The sequence below is a fragment of the Gracilinanus agilis genome, chromosome 3 (genome assembly GCF_016433145.1).
Source record: "Gracilinanus agilis isolate LMUSP501 chromosome 3, AgileGrace, whole genome shotgun sequence".
NCBI classification, from domain to species: Eukaryota; Metazoa; Chordata; class Mammalia; order Didelphimorphia; family Didelphidae; genus Gracilinanus; species Gracilinanus agilis.
Genome location: NC_058132.1, coordinates 493,249,908 through 493,265,862, shown reverse-complemented (window position 1 = coordinate 493,265,862; position 15,955 = coordinate 493,249,908). Strand labels below are relative to the sequence as shown.

At 36.3% G+C, this 15,955-nt stretch overlaps 1 protein-coding gene across 27 annotated transcripts in view; it reads right to left on the bottom strand.

The window, feature by feature from the left end:
- Positions 1 to 15,955, bottom strand: part of MAP4K4 (mitogen-activated protein kinase kinase kinase kinase 4) — a 271,949-nt gene that overhangs the window by 130,581 nt on the left and 125,413 nt on the right. For all 27 annotated transcript variants that reach the window (XM_044670438.1, XM_044670444.1, XM_044670439.1 and 24 more), the window contains exon 3: positions 2,483 to 2,539. In XM_044670438.1, the coding sequence (XP_044526373.1) occupies positions 2,483 to 2,539 (57 nt within the window). The remainder of the gene's footprint in view (positions 1 to 2,482; positions 2,540 to 15,955) is intronic.

Below are 15,955 nucleotides of genomic sequence, written 5' to 3'. Positions count from 1 at the left end.
CACTATTCTCTCTCTCTCTCTCTCTCTCTCTCTCTCTCTCTCTCTCTCTCTCTCTCTCTCTCTCTCCCTCCCTCCCTCCCTCCCTCCACTCCACCCCACACATCCTTATAACAGGAGAAATGCTATAGTTGATTACACAACTCAATATTCCTTTCAAGGCTAAACAGAGAACTCTAAATTTATCATTTTTCTAGGCTATAAGCCTGTGTAGCATTGAATCACAAAGGAGAAAAATGATGAATTGAGAGAATTTCAAAATGCTTTATAAAAAATTATTATTTACATGTGGATTATATTTTAATAGAAGCATATTCTTAATCTCATCTCTTTTTTGTGGGGAGGTGATAAGAAAGATCTGGCAGCAGAGTGACCAATCATAATTCTAGAGGACCCATGAAGAAATATGCTACTCACTTCCTAATAAGAGATGTTATGAACTCAGGGTATAGATAGAGTAAATATAGATGTACAGATACAGATTTTGGTCACAGTCAAAGCAGGAACTTGTTTTGCCTATCTGATACAAGGGATTGGGATGTTCTCTTTTTCCTCCACCCCCACGGTAGTAAGGGGAAAAAAGATTATTTGTCACTGCATTACATTTTTCAAATTAAAAAAAATAAATTTTAAAGACTATGCCATTGAGGCAAATCCACTCTGGTGATTTTAAAACAAAAATCATGTTAGTAGATAAGGAAAATATTTCCTCTCCTTTTAGAAATGCTAGTTCTCTCTCTCTCTCTGTATAATTAAAACAGGTTCAGTGGATTGAGAATCAGATTAGGCTCAGAGATAAAAGGTTCTGGGTTCATATCTGGCCTCACACATACATCCTAGCTGCGTGTCTCTGGGCAACTTAACCTCCACTGCCTAACTCTTTGCTCCCTCTGCCTTGGAACCCATCAATACATAATACTGATTCTCAAATGGAAGGTATGGGTTAAAAAAAAAAATCCAAAAAAATTTACTTTCACTTGTGCCTAGAAACTACAGTATCCTCTCTTCTTTAATTCTAATGGATATAATTACTGTTACAAAAATGCAAATATAAACAGGTTATATAGTATGTTACAAAGAATAAGGATCATAATAAACTAGATGGGAGTACTTGCTTCCCTGTACTACAGACACCAGAATAATTAGTTTGTCTCTCTGCAGGACCCTGAGATAGGATATGAAATAAAGAATAGTAACTAAAACTAGGTGGTGAAATAGGTAGAGCTCCAGACCAGGGGTCAGGAAGACTCATCTGCCTGAGTTCAAATCTTCTCTCAGACATTTAACCCTGTTTGTCTCTAAAATGAGCTGGAAAAGAAAATGGCAAACCACTTCAGTATCTTTGCCAAGACTACCCTCCAAAATGGGGTCATGAAGAGTCAGGCATGAATGAACAACAACTACCTGGCTGGATTTGGATATGTCTCTCCACACAGACAAAAATATTAGACTGAGGAGCAATAATAAAAATTGACTGACTGAGTCAACTATCTTGAATTATGGCCATAATTAATGAAGACTAAAATATGGAAATACTCCAAAATCTTTTATAAATAAATACCCTAATAAAATTTAAATAGGTAATTTTTGGAATACAGTAAATTAAAGCTATATTTAAAATAAGCAGGTTTAAATATAGACACATACATATTATACATGTTTTATTTTAAGTTTAGGTTAACTTTCCCTTTTTCCCATCTAAAGTTTTGCTGCTATAACTCTCCCCAGAGACCATTTCAACTACCACTTTCATTACTAAATTTTTGCCAACAATCTGCTCATCATTCTAGCAGATGTTTCTGCTTTCAAGCCACTGGGAACCTCACTGAACCCATTCCCTCATGTTAAAAATAAAATAGCAGCATAGTACACTAGGGAAGACCTTCTCATCTCCATAAATTCCCTGTTCCTATGACTTTAACCTTCCCTTATGGAAATCGTTTTATTTCTTTCCATTTAAGAAAAAAAAAATGCAATTATGTTGCCAGAGAGATGACATCAGCATTCAGTTTATTTACTTATTTACTTATTTGTTTGTTTGTTTGTTTGTTTATTTATTTATTTATTCATTCATTCATTCATTCATTCATTCATTCATTCATTCATTNTCAGCATTCAGTTTATTTACTTATTTATTTGTTTGTTTGTTTGTTTGTTTGTTTATTTATTTATTTATTCATTCATTCATTCATTCATTCATTCATTCATTCATTCATTCATTCATTTATTTATTGGGATGCTACTGAAGCTCAGTTATTTAGAAGCCATCTGCAGAAATTTAAGGAAACTGGCGCCTAAAATTTCCTGAATACATCATGTCACGAGAGGGCAATCTGAAAAGGTGATTTCTCATGTACAAAAGTAGGCTTTAACAAGATCCCTTTTTTCCTCTTTGTGCAAACATATCCATGTGAAAACACACACGCACACACTCACTCCTTTCTCTTTCCTTCAATTTACTTCCCCCCCCCCCACCTTTACTTACCTCAGTAACATCCATGACTTTGATAGCCGCCAACTGACCCGTCTTGACATGTCGGCCCTAAAGAACAAAGAAAAGAAAGAACAATCAGAATCAATCCTTCTTCCATGCCATCATTAATGAGAAATAGAGTAGATAAGGAAGTTTCCAGCATAATTATCTCCTCTAACATTTTCATCTCATTAACAAAAACATATGATGAAATAGTCTGACTCTCCAATAAAGATAATATAGTTAGTGATACCAATAAAATGTTATTTAAGATAAATTACATTTAATCAACCAATTAGTTGCACTGACTTGTTCTGTTTAAACATCAAATCCCTATGTCTATTTTTTCCTAATCACTCATTTATCAAATCCTAAATCATTTAGATTAAATTAAAATAAAGTTGATCTTCTATCCTGTTACTTTTCCTCCCTTTGGACTAAAGGGCCAAAATAATAATAACAATAACAACAACAACAATAATAATAATTATGGGGGAGGAAAAACAGGTTCTAGTTTTCAATGCTAGAAAATGAAAACAGAGCTGTTGTAAATATCATGACCCTAAGAATGGCATCAACAAATGAGAATGTAACAAAAGCACTTATAAACATTAAATGCTATCAGCTCCACATTTATGGAATTGCTTTAAGGTTTATAAACCATTCTCCCTATTACTCCCTTCTAAGGGAGGTAGCATAAGCATTGTTAATCCCATTTAACAGATTAAGAAAAACTCATCTGCCTGAGTTCAAATCTGGCCTCCTCAGACTTATTTAACCCTATTTGTCTCTAAAATGAGAATTAAAAATAATTAAAATTAAGAAACTATTGTTCATCAAGTCAGTGAAATAATTTGTCCATGGTCACAAGGGGCCAGGATTAAAATCCCAAGTCTCTCCTGATTCCAAGTCCGATACTCTTTCTACCACAATACCTCCTTTAAAACACTAGATAAAGGTAAGCTGTTTCTATTATTAAGTTAATATTACTTTAAATGTTGAGTTATGTTGCCATGAACATTTGCTGACTTTTTTTAAATGTATACTAAGGACTTCTGGAGTGCTGTGCTACATACTGCTCAGAATACAGGCATACAGGGCATAACCTTCCTGGAATTTTGTTTTTAACAAACCCCTTCCTCAAACCTTTTTCCTTCAACGGAAGAAAAATATATATTTTAATAATTTTTAATTTGCATATTTTTATTTTTATTTATTTTTATCTAGATCTATCTATCCATCTATCTATTCAGAGAGACAGACAAACATAGACATGGACAGAGAAACATGTGAGCTACATGTGCTTTTTACAGGGGAATTAGCACAGAGACACCTGTATATCATTTCAGCACATGGTAAGTTCTTTTACAAAACCACTGCTTAAAAGTACAATGTACACTCTCTCACCCACCAACAGATAAATGGTTTTATAAGATGATACAAGATTCTAGAGCAGCACAAAATAGGATAGAAAGACAGTTGAATTTGGAGTTAGGAGTTCAGGGTTGGATTCCCTGGCTCTAACTGATTCCCAGTTGTTTGGTTCTTATGCCTCTGTTTCTTTATCTGTAAAATGAGGGGGTTAGACTGAATGACCTCTAATGTCCCTTTTCAGCTTTAAATCTGTGTTTTTATGGTCATCCTATGGGAAGAATATGAACATTAAGCCTTAGGACACATTAGGAAATAAAAGCCAAAAGAAGTGTGTAAAGAGGAAAAAGAAGAGGAAACTGAGGAACATAAATTGATTTATATACAATAAATAATTTATATACAATAAAGGCTTTAAAAAGTAAACATTATTTTTTTATTAGAAAATATCAGAGGATCAAAGAATTACAAGAGGTTGAATTACTGGAAAGTTACTTGTTTTTCCTTAATCGCAAAAGTGGGGTAATGATGACTTAAAACTCTGTTTCCCTGGGTTGTGAGAGTTGAGTGAGATAATGGAAGTAAAGAGAACTATCCATCTTAAAGCCTGATATGAAAAAGTAAGATATTAGATATAAAGATTAGATATTAGAGCTGGAAGAGTCCTTTAGAACCATCAAGCCCCTGGACCCTAAAAATCCATTTCTATTTCCACATCATTTCAAAAAGCAGTTTAATGTCATTTTTCCCCAGCTAAATGATCATTTTCTGAATAAATTATCAAAGTCTTTTCCCCTGCAACACGTCTTCCGGACCACCACTACCACCCTCTGCCTAGGAAGCAGTGCTGGATAATTTGGTCATTTTCCTAGGTAAAAGAATCTTCCCAGATACTTTCGGATTGGTTTTTTTAAAGGGCTATCAGGAAAACTGCTAATTCTGTAACATCTAAAGAGAGAAATATCTGCCTCTATCTAGTGAAATTTCTTCTTGCCTCTATAACATGGCCTCATAATATAACTATTTGAAACGTCCTAGACTTTCTTAAGAACTGACCCACAAGGCTGTTAGTTAAAAAAGGGATGCTAACAAAATACAGATAGTGCAGTGGATAGAACACTGAGACTGGAGTCAGGAAGAACTGAGTACAAATCCAGCCCCAAACATCAAGTATTATGACCCTAGGCAAATCACACAACCCTGTTTTCCTTATTTTCCTCATCTGGAAAATAAACTGGAAAAGGGAAATAGCAAACCACTCCAGTATCTCTGCCAAGAAAACCCCAAATAGAATTGCAAAGAGTTGGAAACAATTGAATGACAAACCTTTAGAGCCATGGGATTCTGCTTAATCTTTTTCTGAACTCTTTGAAATCAGCCTTCCCTAGAAGGCAACTAAATGGCTCAGGCAATTGAGAGCCAGAACCAGAGATGGGTTCAAATATGATCTCAAAAACTTCCTAGCTGTATGACCCCAGGCAAATCAATTAACCCCAATTACCTAACCCTTACCACTCTTCTGCCTTAGAACCAATTCAAATAATTGGTTTTAAAATGGAATATATGGGGAAGGAAGGAGGAGAGGGCAAGGGAAATGGAGAGGCAGAGAGGAGAGGGAAAGGGAGATGGAGATGGAGAGGGAGAAGAAAAGGTAGATGGAAAGGTAGATGGAAAGGTAGATGGAAAGGTAGATGGAAAGGTAGATGGAAAGGGAAAGGGAAAGGGAAAGGGAAAGGGAAAGGGAAAGAGAAAGAGAGATGGAAAGGAAAATAGAGGTGAGGGAAAGGGAGGTGAAGGAGAGAGAGAGAGGGAGTCAAGAAATGGAGATGGAAAGAGATGGTGGAAAGGGAGAGGGAGAGAAGAAAAATCTGCCCTCTCAAACTCTAGGATGCATATCAGACCATGCCTGACTTTGCTCTCCTCCACCACACTTATACAACCAATCCCTGCTCTTTTTTCTTATAACATAGGACACCCAAATGCCACAACATAGTGTTGTACTTGAACTGAGAAAGACCCAAGTTCAAATCCTACCTCACATTCTTATTAATCTGTGTAACCTTCAAAAAGTCATTTAAACCTCATTAGTTTCAGCTTCCTCATCTGCAAAGTGGGAATAGTAACGGCAACTATCCGACAGGGTTGGTTGGTCAAAAAAGACAAAATATATTAAGTACTTTGCAAACCCTAAAGCACTATATGGATGCTTGCTATTATTACTATTGTAATTACATAATAATTTAGTAATTATTGTATTACTAAAATTTTTTAGCTACAACCAGTTTGCAGCCTTGCCTCTAAGCCATAAGGACCACTGCATTTTGGATTCCACATGCCAAAGCCATTAAGACCCCTGGCACCATTTCCACAAATGTACTGGTATTCCACAGATATACTGGACCATCTGAAACTGCATTTGCAATGTTCTGGTGTCTTTTCTCTCTTCCCTACATTAGATTTCACAACTTCTACGTACAATTCGGCTACTGTAGTCTGTCATCCATCTCTCTGCCTCGCAGACACAACAAGCCCAGGAAAGCTGATATCACAAAAAGAGATGCTGATATCAATTAAGGATCTATGATTTCACCAATGTGGCTGTAGTGGCATGGAGAAAACCCCACCATTCAATCTTTGAATGTTCTTATAACCACAAAAATGTAATGACTAGCAGCCTAACTTTTGGTCCTGTCCTGGAAACCTTCTGTCTAACTTGGGGGCAACCTGGCAAAACTTACAAATCCAGGAGTCTCAGATTTGACAACTCAGAGTTGCCTCCACAATATGGCACCAGAAGGGCTTTAGTGTAAGGATAACACGTAAAAGACATTAAAATATTTAGAGCTCTTAAGCTTTCAAAGTAGAGAAAGGTGGTAAGAAACCAGGAAGATTAATTAGAAAATGCATTAACTTCTGTGGTTCTCTGTGGTCTCAGACAACTAATATCATTCAAACAGCATTACAATTTTTAAGTATTGCCATATAAGCTTCCCTCTACCAGGGCATCTGTCATTATGGTTTAATAATCTTGCCTCAGACACTTACAAGCGGGTCACTTAATATGTCTGCCTCTATTTCTTCTTCTGAAAAATAAGGCTAATAATAGCCCTTACCTCAAAGGATTGTTATGAGGATCAAACAAAATGATATTTGTAATTTGGCAAGCCTGTAAGTAGTCTATTAAGGTGGCAAGGTAACATTATGGATAGGGCACCAGGTCTGGAGTTGGGTGGACCTGGGTTCAAATCTGACCTGAGACACATCCTAACTGTGTGATCCTGAACAAGTCACAACCCCAATTGCCTGGCCCTTGCCACTCTTCTTGTCTTAGGACAGAAGGTATGGGTTTAAAAAAAAAATTATAATTGAAATGAGAGATGACACAAAAAAAGAAACACAGAAGGAGGTGAGAAGTACCTCCTCTGGGCCATGATGGAGAAAGAAATCCAAAGAGTCTGGAGAAAAAACAAGGAGAGTAATTAAGGACAGGGCTGGTTTAGGTCCCTCCTCAAAATAAAAGGTTCTAATCTGATCATTCAGAAGAAGGGGCCAGGGCTGTGGAAGCTTACAAAAGGATAATACTTACAGGGCATGTGGAAGAAGTGGTTTCCAGAATAAGATATTATTTAATCTAAATTATATTATTTGGGTCTTTTTAAATGTATGCATTTTAAAAGTTTGCATCAAGATTACTTTCAGTCTGTGTTAAATTCTCACTTTCAAAGTCTTCGGCTATCTGTCTAGTTCAACAGAAGTGGGATGTTGCCTGTGCAAGCTTGAACTCCCCCAGACTAGACCTACAGGATAAACAGAGGAGGAGAGCAACTAGGTGAAGGAAGATTTTCACTGAAATAGGGCAGTCAAGGAAACAGGAATCTCTAATGCAGAAATTCCTGGAAATAGACACTCATAAATTAAGTAGGCCAAAAAAAAAAAAAAAAAAGGAAGGAGAACTTAATAGTGGCTTATTTTGAGCAAAAGATTAGCTCAAGTTCCTGAGGTTGAGAATAGGAACCACAATAGCAAAGATTTGGAAATTATGGGTTATGTCCCTCCACTGGTGAATGGCTGAAATAAATTGGGTAACGTGTTGGTGATGGAATACTATTGTGCTCTAGGATGATTTCAGAAAGAGCTGGAAAGACCTACATGAACTGATGCAGAGCGAAAGAAGCAGAACCAGGAGGACACTGTACACAGTAATAGCAATATTATACGATAATCAACTGTGAAAACTTGGCTACTCTCAGCAATGCAATGATCTGGGATGATTCTGAGCGAGTTATGACAAAGAATGCTATCCATCTCCAGAGAAAGAACTGTTGAATGCAGGATGCAGATCAAAGCACACTATCTTTCACATTAGTTTATTTATGGTTTTATTTGGGGTCTTGGTTTTATATGCGTATTCTCGTACAACAATGACCAATATGGAAGTATATTATTGCATGATTAATACATGCATGATCTCTGAAGAAAGAGAGGAAGGGAGACAATTTAGATCATCGTCCCCTCTAAATTATCTTCCCCAAATTATAATTTTGGGGAAATTTATGTTGAAAATCATTATATGTAATTGGGAAAATAAAATATCTGAATAATAATTTTTTTAAACCCTTACCTTCCATCTTGGAGTCAATACTGTGTATTGGTTCCAAGGCAGAAGAGTGGTAAGGGTAGGCAATGGGGATCAAGTGACTTGCCCAGGGTCACACAGCTGGAAAGTATCTGAGTTCTCAATCCACTGCGCTACCCAGCTGCCCCCTAATAATTTTTTTAAAAGAATAAGAACCACAAGCAGAGGTTGCTTTCATTATCCAGAAAGGTAAGACATTAAATGCACCAGCATTTTGGATGAGTTGACTTAATATTTCATAAGAAATACCTTGTCTTCCTACACTCCAGTGTCTTGGGTATGTGTTTATTTGTTTGCTTTTTTTTGGGGGGGGGGGAGTCATCATAGGGGAAAGGGCATAGGTGGTCTGATGATTTATTTGCCTGCAGATGGCATCCTTTTGATCTGTGAAAATAGTCCAGTATCTTTTCAACTGCAAGACACATGCTTATAAAGTACCTGCTCTTTATTTCATGGCCCTCTCCTTTGGAATTTTAAAATGATTTTCTCCTCTCTCTGTTTCTCACCTCCACCAAGAGTAAAAAATAAACAAACATCTCAAAAGTTTGAGATTCACTAAAGACTCTCCTATACCATAAAATCTAAAGATCAAGTTTAATAACAAAGCAAACTTTTTTCAGGGTAGTTGCTTCAGGTTTTATGAGGCTAATATGGTAGGGGTGAGTTAAAAAAAAAAAAAAGGCTGATCTCATTGCTACAGGCTATTTGGATTTGGTGGTAAGAGGTAGAGGAAGAATCTGTTTTTAAGTAACTTGGTGTGGCTTGTAATATGATGGGTAGATGGAGAACCAGTGGGAAGAAATTTGGCCTGGGGGGAGCAAGATTGGCCTCATCCTGCTCTGCAAGCTTTTTGCTTTTGGATTAATTCAGTACAAAGAAAAAGGAAAAAAAAAAAAAAAAAAGTCTGGCATCAAAGCTAAATGTGTTAGGCAGGAAGAATAATGGAAATTGGAAAAATTTGAAATCTTGTTGATGTCTTTGGTTCTAATTAAAATCAGTGCCTTTAACTCACAGGATATATGATAAGGTGTCAAATGAAAGTTGTTTTTAAAAGAAGTTTTATTATTCATTCAAAATAAGTCCTTAAATTTCTGATATTTCAGCTTTTTCTATTCTTTACTGGAAAAGATCTTTGCAAGGATTGCCTTCATCTATGGCTTTTTTGAAGGCACCCAGTTTATAAGGAGAAAACTGCACAGTATATCAGAAGGAACACTAGATTTAGAACCTCAAAATTTGGGTTCACATTCTACCTCAGACATCACATGTTTGACCCTAGACAAGAAAGTCATTTAGTCTCCAAGTCTGTTTTTTTATGTGTAAAAAGAGAGTTTTCCAAGTCCCTTTTAGTGCTGACACTCTGTGATCTTGTGTCCAAATACTTGTAATTAATACCAAGAGTTGCACTCATAATTTTTATATAAATTTTATTGGCCCTGGAAAAGGGCCTTACAAAAAGATTGTATTTTTAATATATGTGTTTCTTCAAGTTCAGCTCCAGGTGAAGCTTTTTCTTTGGTGTCCTCCAATTGCCCAGGTTGGTTCCCTCACCTTTCACAATTCAGGATTCCATCTCAAGGTCTTTTTTCTGGGGTTAGAGCTAGCTTGCTCCTCCCAAAGCCAACTAACAACAAAGTTTAAGGAAGTTACCTAATCAATAGGAGTTATCTTTTATATTTTAATAGCAGACATGTTAAAATCTAAAGGATAGATTTCAGATACTATTTGGACAACAACCCTAACAACTCTCAAACTAAATAATGCATTTTCTAGTCCAATTTTCCTTTTGCTAATGTTAGACCTGTGCAGGAATCATAGTGATTCCAACTACTGAAGCCTACAAACCACCTTCTGTAATATTAACAAGTTTGGGACTTTTAGCTGTGTGACCCTGGGCAAGTCACTGTTAATCCCCATTGTCTAGCCCATACCACTCTTCTGCCTTGGAAACAATACTCGGTATTAATTTTTTTTTTTTTTACCCTTAATTCTGTGTATTGGCTCCTAGGTGGAAGAGTGGTAAGGGTGGGCGATGGGGGTCAAGTGACTTGCCCAGGGTCACACAGCTGGGAAGTGTCTGAGATCAGATTTGAACCTAGGATCTCCCATCTCTAGGCCTGACTCTCAATCCACTGAGCTACCCAGCTGCCCCCCACAGTATTAATTCTAAGATGGAAGGTAAGGTTGATAGCAAATACTGATAAAACAAATCTTTTTTATTTCATTTATTTTTATTAATATTTTAAATTTAAAAATTTTAAATATATGTATTTATTATACATATATTAATTTCACTCAAAATTACTTGTAAATTTTTTCTTAGGAATTCACAGACTAAATGTCTGGCGGCCAAGGATATGAAATTCACTGAATAATACTTAAAATATATAATTTATTACAGTAATTCTTCTGAATATCAGCCTCATTCCTTGCTGTTTGGGGTTTTTTTTTCCTCAACCAAAGCAGTGCTATTAAATGTTAAAGTCATTCCCACCATAATCTGGAATGAACTCCCCCTAAGTTTTAGCTTCTTAATAACTACTATTTCCTTTGGTGCTCAGCACAAACACCCCTTTCTACCTGAGGTTCTTCCTCAATTCTTCATATGGTTAAGACACCTTACGTTTACTTTATATACACTTGTGTGTTCATGCTGGATTCCTTGATAGAATGTAAGCTCTCTGAGGACAAGCACCATTTAATTTATGTCTTTGTAATTGGGGTACTTTGCAGGGACTTCATAAATATGGGTTTGTTAATTGGTTGACCTTTTTGTTTAGCATAGCTGTCTTTTACTAAATAATTTTATTAAGGAGAAATGATACAGTACAGAGAAAGAACACTGGATCTATAGACACGAGACCACGGTTTGAATTTTGACTCAGGATCTGTTTTCATCAGGAAAGGGGATTCCTATTCATCTATACAGCCTGCAACCCTATAAAGCTTAGTAAACAAACCTGTGGCACATCACAACTTATTATTTTGTGGCCAGAAGATAATTTTTTTTACTCTAACCAAGAAAGTTGTCACTAAGCAGAACTGAAAACTTCCCAGCACAAAAGGACCTCATTTTACACTACAAATATGTTTCAAGATCCTTAATATAAACTGAAAATCACACATAACAGCAAACCCTATTACTGATTAAGTATTTCTTATATAAATATACAGAGGCACTTTACAACTTTTCTTTGGCTTAGAGCTACCACCATCACTCCTCTTGTACATCAGGGCCATTATTAATAACTAAATAGCATTAATTAACCCAAGAGCAGCATTGCTCTGACGCAGACATGACTTGTTACAAGTGAGAATTCTGGAGGAAGACTGATGTGGGAGCCAATGTTGGGCAGAAAACAGTGTAATGACTGACACTAATTCTTAGAGTAAAAATGAGTGTGATTGGGCAAATTGCTGTGAGATTTTATGCCACTTGGGATAATGGCATGGATTGAGCACAAAGTTTTTGGATTTTATTTTTTCCTGTCTTTATTGCCTATCATATATATATATGTATATATATAATCTGAATTTTCACATGTTGAGTTTGCATATAACAAGGTCCTACTATACTTCATCAGAGCTTAAGTTCACAGAAGAACACAAATTGCCCAACCATCATCCCACAAAGCATCAGAGTACCACTTTTATGGAGGAAATCAATTCCCACTTTGGCTATGCTAAGCTCAGTAAATATTCTAATCTCTCTCTACTTTTTCCCCTCACTATTTTCTGAAGGAATGAAGGAAATAGTGCATCTTAGAAAGACAGTCCCAGGACTTCCTCTGGAGAAGAGGGGTCAAACATACTAGTGCCCTTGAACCAGATGAAAATGGAGCTGGAAACTATTTAACAAAATAAATAAAAACACAACACATGTAATGTTAACATGTGGTTTTCTTGGTCCAAATGCTACCCATGGGAATCTGTACTAAAATTCAGGGGCTCCCACTTTGTTCTAGAGTGCCACCAAAAGAAATGATTGAAATGATTGAAATAAGAACACTCTGACAAAAATGTAAGCCTTCCTGAATCCTTCACAGCACCTGGCACAGTGTCTTGAATACTGTTAAAATAGATGCTTGTTGAGTGATTAATACTGCTTCCCCCCATGAACAAAGCCAGAAGTGAGAAGTCCTAGGGGTTATTCCATGCTGTTGAGTAAAAACCCCAACAAATAAAATTTAGCTTTCAGCACTTCTGTTTCTAGAGAGAATTATCTATTGATGTTTAATAAAGGATGGATTGTGACTCCTACACCTGCTAAGCCCAGCTTTGCCTCTGATTACTCTTTGATTCCATCAGTACATTTATTTGGGGACGTTATTATGAAGGAAAAGCAGGCAACTCTTGATTTAACTCCTTTTCCTCTCTTTTGACATTTCTGGCTGTGTGACCCTGGACAAGTACTTAACCTTACTTACCTCGGGTCTCCTCAGCTATAAAATGACTTGGAGAAGGAAATGGCAAATCACACCACTATCTTTGCCAAGAAAACCCCAAATGACGCCATGAAGAGTCAGACACAACTGAAACAACTGAAGAAACTCCACTCAAATAAAGCACTTGGTTTGGACTAAGTAATCAGATAAGGTGCCCTGGTTTGATTCTATAATGCTGAGCCCTCCTGCTGGCATGATGTTCTCGTTAAATATTCTAGTCTTTCAATGATCGTCATGTTCTTGGACCAACGGTGCCATTTTAGCACTTAATTATAGATTATCTTGTACAGTGTTTGCTATTCCCCGCAGGATGAGGCTTTTCTCTCTATAAATTTCTTAAATGATGGGCTTTTTACTATTTCTATATCTACCACAGGACAAAAGAGTTCTATTGACACAATTGGCAATTAATAGTTTGTTTTTGATTACCATAATAATTTCTTATCAATTAAAATTAGCACTGAGCAGCTAGGTGATGGGCCTGCAATGAATTCAAATCTGGCCTCAGATATTTATTAGACAAATCTATTTAACCCTGTGTGTCTCAATTTCCTCATCTATAAAATGATCTGGAGAGGGAAATGGGAAAGCACTCCAGTAGTCTTACCAAGAAAACCCCAAAATGGGGTCACAAAAAGTCAGATAACTGAAACAGGACTGAACAACTACTACAGGAGGTTTTATCCAGAATGAGGGAATGGGCTAGCAGGAAGAATGGCAACTGATCAATGTAGTCTGTAGTCAAAATAATCTGGCTGATTTCAAGAAAATCAGTTTGAATTTCACAAGCCTTCCCCCTTTGTCTATCAGTGTACATAGATTAAAGGGCCTGCACCATAAAGAAGCACAGTAAATCCATTTTCTAATTGATCTTTTCCCCTCTATTCTTTTTTTCCTTTGGGTTATCTTATCAGTAAGGTTGGGAGAGTAACTGAACTGGAATTTTTTAGGTTTCCCCAGACACTCAACAATACTTAAACCATAGGTTATTGAATGGGTCCTCTGCATATAAAACAAAGCCCATGTCTTATTGGTGCCCCTAATTAAAAGAGTAAATAGGATGAAAGTATTCTTCCATTTATTCTCAAATCTTTATATGGATGCTAAAGAACAGCCCATCTGGGATTACAGTTAAATAAACTTCAAATCTTTCTAGTTCCTCATTCTCCATCTAAGAATTCTTTATTCTCAAGGTTTTACTTTCCCTATGAAAAATATTTTAACCCTTCATTTCCCTATCATCTCCCTTGTTTTTAAAACATTTCCACTATATAGAAAATGTTTTTAATCTGCCACTATATTAAAACATTTTCATAGGCTAGACTGATTCTATGAAACATGACAATGTCCTTAATTCAACCAGTTGATAGGATTTATTGCCTCTGATGTGCCAAGCACCCAGCTACGGCCTAAAAACATAATGAATTTAATCATTCTGGTTGTATGTTTATACTCATACAATCTGTTTATTCATAAGAAATTCCTCTTTAAAAAAAAAAAAAAGATTTTTCTCCAGACTTCTTTTCTCTATCCAGGTCTAGAGACAAGTAGGTAACTTCCTACCCCTCCTTCTCAGTTTCCTATTATATTATGTCTTCTCTCATTAAAATGTTACCTACTTGAGGGCAGATGCTGTCTTTGTTTTTGCTTGTATTCTATTCCTTTCTTATTGGCTTGATTTAATACATCTAATTTTCCCCTCTAAGGAATAAAACCCATAGGAAAGTTAAACAAGAAGTTGAGGGGTATCAATTGGAGGAAAGTGAGAAGACATTTTCTAGAGGCAAATATATTAATATTAAATCAATTGTTCTTAGTTGAGGGAGGAGAAAAAGGGGGTAGGGTGGGGTGGAGGTGGAGGAGATTGGCCCTGAATGTGAAGTTCCATAACCAGAAAATTGTTACAGCTGGCAAAATATGGGAATAGTCAATGCTGAAGAGTTGTAAAAAACTGAGCATATTGATAAATACTGTTGGAGGAACAGTGAATTTTTTCAACTAATCAAGAAATAAATTTGGAATTGTGTAAAGAAAATGATTAGAAAATCCAGGCCCTTTGTCCCTAATGCCCATATACCTAAAGGTTGTCAAAAACTGAAGGCCCCATAAACACAGAAATATAAGTACTATTGTTTGGGTTTGGGGTTTTTTTTGGGAGGGGGTTAGTCAATAACTAGAAACAAAGTCAATGCTCATGAACTGGGGATAAGTTAAATAAGTGGACTAGAGTCAGAAAGATTTGGATTCAAATCTTAGCTCAGATCCTTACCACTAAGGGCAAGTCATTTCATCCCTTGGCAACTTCATTATGTATCATGATAGAATGGCCAAACCAAACAATCAAAACAGGAGGCTGCAAAATGGTAACAATCAGACAAGAGATATAAGACACCTACCCCTGACTTCATTGCAGAGGTAAAGGACTAAAGAGATTCAATATTGTGTATTATCTCAAATTTTTTTCTTATTTTTTTAAAATCTTTATTATAAGAGATGGAGTGAGGGGTGCAGCTATATGACACAGTGGAAAGGAGTCAGGAGGTCATGGGTTCAAATTTGGCCATAGATACTTCACCTCATTGACTAACCCTTGCCCTTCTATCATAAGAGTTATTACTATTCTAGGTTAAAAGAAAAGAATTTTTCTTTAGAAAAGGAAAAGGAAGAAGAAAGAAGGGAAGAGAAAAGGGAAGAGAAAAGGGAAGGGAAGGGAAGGGAAGGGAAGGGAAGGGAAGGGAGAAGGGAAAACTTTTTTTTAAATAGGGATGAAATGGAAAGGATAGATAAAATGGAAAATGAACAGATAAAAACAAAATATAACAATAAATAAATGTAGGAGGGAAACAGCATTGATGAAACCTTACTTTCCCTGTTCTGTCAAATTTCCATATGGCTAGAGCTAGTCAGGACTGTTTTATGTCACCTTCCTGTAGGAGGAGTGGTATATGACCCAGAATTTCATAGCTTGTGCATGTTAACCTCATAAAGAATGATGTAAACTTTTTAATTTTTGTTTTTTACTCCTTTATCTAA